This window comes from Sinocyclocheilus anshuiensis, unplaced genomic scaffold (genome assembly GCF_001515605.1).
Source record: "Sinocyclocheilus anshuiensis isolate Anshui unplaced genomic scaffold, SAMN03320099.WGS_v1.1 scaffold319, whole genome shotgun sequence".
NCBI lineage: Eukaryota > Metazoa > Chordata > Actinopteri > Cypriniformes > Cyprinidae > Sinocyclocheilus > Sinocyclocheilus anshuiensis.
This window is the reverse complement of record NW_015552566.1, coordinates 1,831,141-1,840,808: the sequence shown is the minus strand read 5'-3', so window position 1 is coordinate 1,840,808 and position 9,668 is coordinate 1,831,141. Positions and strand designations below refer to the sequence as shown.

Here is a 9,668-nt window from a genome sequence, read left to right as displayed (position 1 = left end):
GTTGTGTTGTGTTGTGTTGTGTTGTGTTGTGTTGTGTTGTGTTGTGTTGTGTTGTGTTGTGTTGTGTTGTGTTGTGTTGTGTTGTGTTGTGTTGTGTTGTGTTGTGTTGTGTTGTGTTGTGTTGTGTTGTGTCTATGCAGGGTCAGAAAGCTCTCGGATTTCATCAAAAATATCTTAATTTGTGTTCCGATAATGAACAAAAGGTCTTATGGGTTTGAAACGACATGAGGGTGAGTTAATAATGACATAATTTTCATTTTTGGGTGAACTAACCCTTTAAATACTTTATTATGAGGCTTTGAGTCTTGAGCTTATGAGTAAGTATACTTATAGTTATATCCAATTGTTGCCATAAAAATCCTCTAATCCCTGCTAATTTTGCACAGTGTTTGTGCAAAGATACAAAGAAAGGAGGTGACAACTTACTGGTTTACGTGGAGCATCTTGAATCAGCAGAAGACCATAAATTTCACTCCTTCCTGTGGTCAGCATACGTTTAACATGAAATCCAGCCACGTAAACAGACTAATCAAAACACGTCTACTATGTTTTTACCAGGCACCAGGATTACGCTAGTGACAAATTGCTAGACCAGTAGTTGCAAAATGACAATTTAGACAACTTTGCAGCTCAAAATTGTATGTGTTTTCTAAAAGATTTAATGTGAAGAATTAAAGTGCTTTAACAAAAAACATCCTCCCATTTCTGCCTTTAAACTTCATTTATCTCCATTAGGGGCCTTATTCTAACCAACATTTTGGAGTCATTGAAATTATTTTCTATGTTAATTAACATTATTCTCCAAATGCAATCCATTGAGCTTCACTTGTATTGAACCCGATTGATTCCTTTAGCCTGATAGTAATGGATCGGGGCTGCTAATATAAAAAGTTCAGGTTGCATCCAGGTGGCAGTAAACTTGAAATAGAGACTAACTAACATGTCACATGTGCCCTTTCACCAGCTAGACTCTTAATTGCAGGTTACTCCAAAGGGATTGTCCCTGTATTGAGCGCACTACAACAAAAGCATCAGCTAAATGACAGTTAATTACCAAATCTGCAGTATTTGATCTCTGCCCCCTGAGAAATTCAATTATGAAGCAGTAGCACTAGTAAGCACTACTGCTATCTTAACAAGTACAGAAAAATCTATGAAATAGTAGCTTCTGTTTTTAATGAACCTTATTTCATTTGCATATAGACGCAAGGTGCAGAAAATGTTTGGTTTTGCCTGCCAATCATAAACACAGCCTCCTCACACTTGCTGATTTGCATCATTGTGAAGCCGCCTTGGACTTGCTCACTAGCAATTATCCTTCGTTTTTTCTCCGTCTTACCATAAACATACACCCACAAGTCATCATGTTTAAACACAGCCCCTATACTTTGGGCTCAAAAACAAACCTCATGCCTGTGTAAATATTTAGTCCACACAGGTGTGATTTAACTTGACAGGGGAGAAACTCCCGGTGCGGTTGCTCCCTCCTCCTTTTAAGTTAATTGGAGCTTGATCATTGATTTTGGCTGGTATGGTGGTAACAGAAGTGTTTGTGCTACAAGGCAGTGAATATTAACAACCGTACCCCCTCAAGGCAGCCCGGTGTGACAGCGTGATTGACAGGCCGGCCTCTTCTGCATAAATAAGGACTTTTTGCGCCTCGAGCTCTTCAGAGAGCTAAATCCCAGAGCTGGGGAACTCTTCCCTCTTGCATGACAAACAGAACAACATCTCCGATTGCAAACCAGGCTGGGCTCCCTGAAGGAGGGCTGTTTTGATGAAGGATCTCATTTAGTGCTTTGGAGGCACGGCTGTAGCATGCGTCGTGAGGAGGTTTAGTTAGCCTGCGGCTGCCAGACATGGCCTACAGGACTTGGGGTTCCTCAATCTCGCCATTGATTCGTAGTGAAATAGCATAAATGTGCCGTTTTAGAAGTTTGCCCCTGCCATGCTGATGCAGGGCCGGGCCAGACTGTCAGAGTCTGATTACTGATCAGCATGGGCAGGCTGCCAGGGAGCAGGGCTTTGGGTCCACTTTAATTATGTTCTGTCCGCCTGACTAACCTTCAGCCGTCAAGCTCAGAAGGTATCCTCCTCCTCCAAGCTCTCTCTCTTTTCATTGCCTTTAAGAAAAACTGTTTATTATTGCTGTCTTTCTCTGTTTAAATCGTTGTGGTCTAAAGGTTCTTGAGTCAATAACGTGGCCATTTTTGTCTGCATCTATTAATTTAGTCAAAAATACACTGACAAGGCAATTCATTCACAATATGAATCAGATGCACCTATTTTATTATGGGCATGTTTTTAATTTCTGAATTAAAATGTATTTGGGTTTTAGGGTGATACAACTATCCTGATATCACAGTGAAAAAAACACCTGAAACTCTTTCAAATAAATAATATTCATTCATTCATTCATTCTGCTTTCCTGCTTTATTATTTTATTTTATTTTATTTTTTAAAGTCTTGTGGTATGATGAGCATGCAGACAAAATATATAAAACAGGAAATGATATACGTATAGCGGACCCCTGCAGACTGTAAGACCCTCAAGGTCAGTAAGTCTCTTAAAATTACAGAAAATTTGAACTTTTTATGACAAGGCAAGGTTAGTTCAAGGTGTATAATGTATATTTTTAAATTAATAATTCTTAATATTTGTATTATTGTAAAATATCTCTTATTTTGAAAAATATAACATTGGTATTTTGTATTATTTTATAAATATATTAATTTTTTATATTTATATTTTATGTAATAAAACTTAAAAAGCAAAATTGAAACTTAATCAAACTTAATAATTATTCATAATGAAATTGTACACTAAAAACATTCAAGGTGTAAGGAAAATATGTTATTACTTTTTACTTAATATATGACATTTTTACTTGTTGAAAATATTATAAACATTTTTCGAACTATATGAAACCAACATGAATGCAAAGTGCATTTTTTAAGTTTTTTAAGATCTTTTTAGATTTTTCATACTCCTAAAAACTAGGTATGTCTGAAATCGCATACTGATGAAGAACAAATTTTGCAGCTGTTAAAAAAAATATGTTCTACACTGAAAAATAATAATAATTAACTAAATGCGAAATTTGTGAAGTAGAAAAACAGAAATAGTATTTTGCTATAAAACAAACTCCAATAATCTTTGTTTTATTTACAACTTCAAAACATCATTTTACAGTGTAGTAATAACTTGTGTAGTATGAATAAAAACCAACATATTACATCCGTCATGTTGTCATTGTCATGTGACTTATAGTATCACTTGTGTTGTTTTACTGTCATTCTGAACTGTTCTCCCATGGCCTTTTAGGATGGAAAATATCTAACATGCCATCAATGTAGTAGGTAATCCGGATATTTTTCACCTACTGTTTTCACCTTCTATACAGAAGGTAAGCTGGCATTTTTGTACAAAGGGATTGTCTGAAAGTCTCTTTGATGTGTAAAAACATTGTGCCCTCACATATTATACCATCTTACTATTATTGCTACATTGTTGAGGTCTAGTCATTGCAGTCATGCACTATGAAAAAGCTTTGTTATCCACAGCTCAAAGTTCGCTCTTATGGCTTCCTCGACCTCTAGCGCTCTTTTTTTCTTCTCAATGTTATCTGTCTCCTTCCATTTGTACTTTGAACAGTGGCCTGCGGTGGAATGGTGAAAAACGCGACTCTCGGCCGCATTGTGTCTCCTGGTTTCCCTGGCAACTACAGCAACAACCTGACCTGCCACTGGGTGCTGGAGGCCCCTGAGGGTCAACGGCTGCATGTGCACTTCGAGAAGGTGGCCCTCGCGGAAGACGATGACAGGTCCGTCCCAGTCAACTCACTCAGTGGCCGCTATTATACACTAATTAGTCATCTGATGTTCAAAGAGACAGTTGGAGAAGCTCAGAGTGTCTCTTCACAGTGCAGTCACACTCCAAATGTGGCGCTGCTCTTCAGGGCATTATCTGCTACGGCGAGAGCGAGGCATGATAGGAACAGCTGTGAGAGCATGAGTGAAAGTGGATGAAAGTTTCTGAGATCAGACACTTGCTCTCCTTTAAAATAATTTAGAATAATCAAATCCCCTCGTGAAGGCGCAGAGAGAGCGATTAGAGCCCACTCCAGGGCCTCAGGAGGAGGATTAAGTTATTTTTATTAGCGGTATCCGCTTTTTCTGAAGGCTTTGCTAACAAATGGACTTTTAATGAGGTCACTTGCTGCTCAGCTATTCAAAATCATATCAGGCAATTATTATGCAAACTGCCAAAAGACAGTACTAGAAATCGGGGGAACGTTACATCTGCTGCCAAACAGATACTGTTGAGAGATTCCTTGTTTTGAACCGAACGAAACCCTTATGTCTGCAGGTTTCTGATTAAAAACGGCAACCACATTGATTCGCCGATTTTGTACGACTCGTACGAGGTGGAATACCTTCCTAACGAGGGAATCGTTAGTTCCGCCAGACATCTCTTTGTGGAGTTTACGACGGATGGTTTCGGTACCAACACAGGAGTAGCCATCAGATATGAAGGTATGGACCAACAATAATTTACAACTAATTTTCAGCAGTCAGAATGAATACAATCCAATACATTTCTGTTTTAATGAACCCTAAATGTTGCAGTCACATTGATATATTCATTTACATCTACATTACAAGTATTCAAACAAAAGAGTTCTCGGTCATAAGTGCCATTTTTGCCATGATGACAAACCCAAACAGAAAGCCATGTATTTCAGAAGAGCTTTTTTAGGAAATATTTAGCAAATATATCTCCTCCACTGACCAGTTCGTAAGGCTTGATACAAAAACACACACATGTTCATAAGAGTTAAAGGGATAGTTCACCCAAAAATTTTAATTCTGTCATTAATTACTCATCCTCATGTCATTCCAAACCCGTAAAACCTTTGTTCCCCTTAATTCGGAACACAAATTAAGATATTTTTTATGAAATCCGAGAGCTTTCTGACCATGCAATGCAACTATCACGTTCAAGGCCCAGAAAGGTAGGACATATCTAAAATAGTCCATGTGACATCAGCGGTTCAACTGTAACGTTAAGAAGCTATGTGAATACTTTTTGTGTGCAAAGAAAACAAAAATAACGACTTTATTCAACAATTACTTCTCTTCTGTGTCAGTCTTCGAAGTCTTGAAATGGAAGAGAAGAAATAAAATTCTTCTTCAAATTAAGGTTGAACCACTGATGTCTCATGGACTATTTTAACAATGTCCTTACTACCTTTCTGGGCCTTGAACGTGTTAATTTTGTTGCTGTCTATGCAGGGTCAGAAAGCTCTCGGATTTCATCAAAAATATCTTAATTTGTGTTCCAAAGATGAACGAAGATCTTTCAGGTTTGGAACAACATGAGAATGAGTAATTAATGACAAAATTTTCATTTTTGGGTGAACTAACCCTTTAAAGCCTATATAAACATGCACAGCATGTCCAAAAGGTATTTTTTAAAGTGATTGAGAAAATAGTTGGATTCCAGCTTAACAATAATGAGGACTTGATAGCAGCCAACATCTTTTCTAATCCATCCTCCGCTGGTTTGTCTCTGAGCCGGCCGTACATGGCGACGGTTACCAAGTTCAAACGTCGGTTGAAGAACACGTGTCCTCTACAGAGCCTGAGGGCTGTGATGGAGACAAAGAGCGTACCTTCCGGCACATTCCCCTTGTTGCTTCGATTCACTCCAAAGATCTGCTCTCCCCTGTGCCTTGCTTAACACTCTTTAGATTCCTGGCTCAAATGAGATTTATTCAGATTAAATCAAATGGAAATCGAATGAAGTGGGCAAATGCAACCCGACAAGGTCATTAAAATGAGTTTTAACTGGAAACGCAGAGCCTTTTTTTTAACAGAAATTGCATTCCTATTCCCTCTGACAGGTCAGTCGAACATATGCAGTTGCATTTGTTCACAGGGATGTCAGGTACACCTCAGGACCTCACAGTCATTATCCGGCGAGATCAATCTAATCTCATTTACCATGCCACAATCCGATTATGCTATCTACAATATACTAATGTGCCTTCACGGCAACCTGTAACAATTCAGCTTGTCTTCTCACGCTCCAGACGCCTCTCTGAATTTCACACCAGCCAGGCTGCTCAGGTTTTAATAGTCTTTCTGATTGAAGTGCCATTCCCCTTCATCTGCCATCATAAACAAAATGGATCTGTTTTTATCCATTTCAGTAGACTAGCAAAAGCATTGATCTGGAACTCTGTGGTTGTTGAGAGGACACACGCGGAATATTCAGTCCTCTGAAGGCCTTTTAAACCATAATCATGTAAATCTATGTAGTAATTGCAGTTGAACAGAATAGTTTTATTTGTACATATTTGCTGAAATAAATGATTTTCAGAGCATTACCATCATTTTTAGAGATTAATTTCTCTTTTAGTGTAATGACCATGTTTTCTATGACAGTCAGTTTGGCTCAGAGAAACTTTAATAGCTAAAGTTTCTCTTTCATACCTTAAATGCTACTGATCAAATGTTATATATATATATATATATATATATAATTATTATTATTATTATTATTTTGATCACCAAGGCTGCATTTATTTAATCAAAATACAGTAAAAACTGCAATAATGTGAAATTATACTATTTAAAATAAATGTTTTCTATTTTAAGATATTTTAAAGTGTAATTTATTCCTGTGATGCAAAGCTGAATTTTACTCTAGTCTTCAGTGTCACATGATCTTTCAGAAAACATTCTTATATGTGATATGCGGTATAATTTTCAGTATTTCTTTGATGAATAGAAAGTTCATAAAAACAGCATTTATTTGAAATAGAAATATTTTGTAACACATTTTTACTGTCACTTTTGGTCAATTTAATGTATCCTAGCTGATTAAAAGTTGTAAAAGTGTATTCATACCTTCATATTCATTCATCTATAGACTTAATGGAGTTCTGCTTTACGTTTCATTTAAGAATCAACTTTGTCCTAAAATTAGACATTTTCTGACATATAGTAAAAGTACAAAACTGTAATGTTTGGATAGCATACCATTATGATGAGGTAAAACATAGTACCTGTGAATTCTATGTTTTCTTTGTTTTAGAAGTGTCCCTATTGTAATTTAGTTTTGAAGGGATTTTAATGAGAAATGTTTGACTTCATATTTCGATACATAACTTTTGTGTCTTTGAACATTGAACAAAAGTTTGAGATATTGTCGGAGATCTCTTTGAAAACTCTCTTTTCTCGGGAGGAAAATCTTTCTTACCATTTAATCTAATTGCTGCTTGGGAGAAATAACTGAGACATTAAAGAGATTTCATCTCTGTTTTTTCTTCCTATTGGGACTTCACTCATAGCAATAACATAAAATGCACATAAATTATGCACTGTCTGGAACAAATTACTCTTATTTCCATATAAATTTGACTTTTATGTTGATACCATCTTATATAATGATTGTTTATATGCTTATAAGAGAGCAAGAATCACCTGATGATTAAAATGACTAATTTCTACTTCTTTTAGAGAACGGAGTCAGATGAAGCCAAAGATGAATATTGCAAATGTGTCTGGGGAAGGGGGTGAAAACAGTTTGCTGTAATTGGCAGAATCGCCTGTGTTTATTAAACAGAGAGCGAGGCTGAACGTAAAGCTGAATGTGGGTAGTCTAATCTAGCTCACGCTTGAATGAGGCCGGACCCGGAGGGATATCAAAGCCACTGTTTCTCCATCGTCTGAACATCCTCATCTTAAGTCTCCTCCTCTCGCTCTAATCTCTATTCTACATTCTCAGACGAGCACAACAACCAATAACGGTTCAGCCAGGCGTGACGGTTTGTTGTTTCCCTGAGTGAGTTTGTTCATTCACGTTTCACATTTATTCACGTTGTCAGGCCGTCTCTCTTCCTTTTACATTCGTAAGTGGCCTTGCAACTCTGGCTAAGGATGATTAACTAACAATCTCTTTCCAAGGGCAACCAGAAACCTTGGGTTTGCATCCAGGAAGATTATGATTGGTGGGAAAGTAAAACGCTGCACATTGCTTTAGCAGACAAATTCTTTTAGACTGCCTTCTAAAAACGCTTTCAAATTCGGATTCTGCGCTGTCCTTTCGGACTAAATTATTTTGTTAAGCAGTTAAAGGCTGAGCCGAGCGGACTGGTTGTCTGTGTGTGTTAAGCTCTTCTGAAATCAGATGCTTGATGATAGTGTTTGGACTGTGATGTGCGTCTCGGCGCAGGTGATTTATGGTGTGTCCTCTCAGCTTTTGCAGCAGGTCACTGCTACGAGCCATTCGTCAAGTACGGCAACTTCACCACCACTGACAGCACCTATGCTGTGGGCACGGTCATGGAGTTCACCTGTGACCCCGGATACCCCCTGGAGCAGGGCTCTGTTATCATCGAGTGCATGGATCCCAGCAACCCTCAATGGAATGAGACTGAGCCCGCCTGCAGAGGTGCGTGTTAATGTTTGCATATGTATATGTACCAGAGTTGAGCCAAATACAGAATTGAAGAAGTGGCTGCCTTTCAGTTCATGAGAGTGAATGTGAATCTGTCCGTAAGGCTTAAAAACTTTCCAATTTCAAGGCTTTATAAACATTTTGGTTACACTTTATTTTGATAGTCCACTTTAGACATTCTACTAACTACAAGTAACTTTGCAACTACATGTCAACTAATTCTCATGGATTCACAACTACATGTCTACTAACTCTCAGATTAGACTGTTAGGTTAGGTTTAGGGTTAGTCAATTAAGTTGACATATACTTGCAAAGATTCTTATAGTCAGTATGTTGTATGTTGTGGGCCTATCAAAGTAAAGTGTTAGGAGATATTAAGCAGACAGTCTACTAATACTCTAATGACTGCTAGTTGACATGTAGTTGCAAAGTTTCTTACTGTTAGTAGAATGTTTGTCTTTGTCTTCAGTTCATTTAATTCTTCTTCATTTAAAATTGCATTCAAACTCGAATTGCAATTCTGCCTCCTTTTTGCAACCTCATTTCAAACACAATTCTGAATGGCACGCAAGCCTAATATTCTTGGTTAATATTCAACTCTGGGTTGAATTTACTAAAATGTAATTTTAATAATAAAGTTTATATTAAAGGGGTCTTATGATCTTGCTAAAAAGAACATTATTTTGTGTATTTGGTGTAATAAAATGTGTTTATGCGGTTTAAGACATAAAAAACACATTATTTTCCACATACTGTACATTATTGTTTCTCCTCTATGCCCCGCCTTCTGAAATGCGTCGATTTTTACAAAGCTCATCTTTGAAAAAGTCTGGTCTGAAAAGCGAGGTGTGCTCTGATTGGCCAGCTTTCCAGTGCGTTGTGATTGGCCGAATACCTCAAGCGTGTGACGGAAATGTTACGCCCCACCATACTGTGATGCCCTGTCCGGCCGGAGCGACGAGACAAAAACATTAAAACCCATTATAAACGAGGCATTTGTTGCATCCAGTGGGGACATAATTACGGATTATAATGACTTATACTGTCTTTTTACGCGTTGCATCGCGCCGCATAAACATAAAACCATGTCTGCATTTGTGATCGGAGAAATGACAAACAACAAGCGCTACTCTACACTGCTCAAAACTCGAGTTTGAATCGTCAGTGGCAAATTCTTTAAATATGAAAACGTACTTACAG

The 9,668-nt window shown here is 37.6% G+C and overlaps 1 protein-coding gene across 1 annotated transcript in view; it reads left to right on the top strand.

Annotated features, from left to right (window-relative positions):
• The window catches only part of LOC107664941 (seizure protein 6 homolog), a 78,755-nt gene that overhangs the window by 41,778 nt on the left and 27,309 nt on the right, over nt 1-9,668 (top strand). Inside the window, exons 3-5 of the mRNA XM_016455641.1 lie at nt 3,656-3,824; nt 4,370-4,536; nt 8,267-8,461. Of these exons, the coding sequence (XP_016311127.1) occupies nt 3,656-3,824; nt 4,370-4,536; nt 8,267-8,461 (531 nt within the window). The remainder of the gene's footprint in view (nt 1-3,655; nt 3,825-4,369; nt 4,537-8,266; nt 8,462-9,668) is intronic.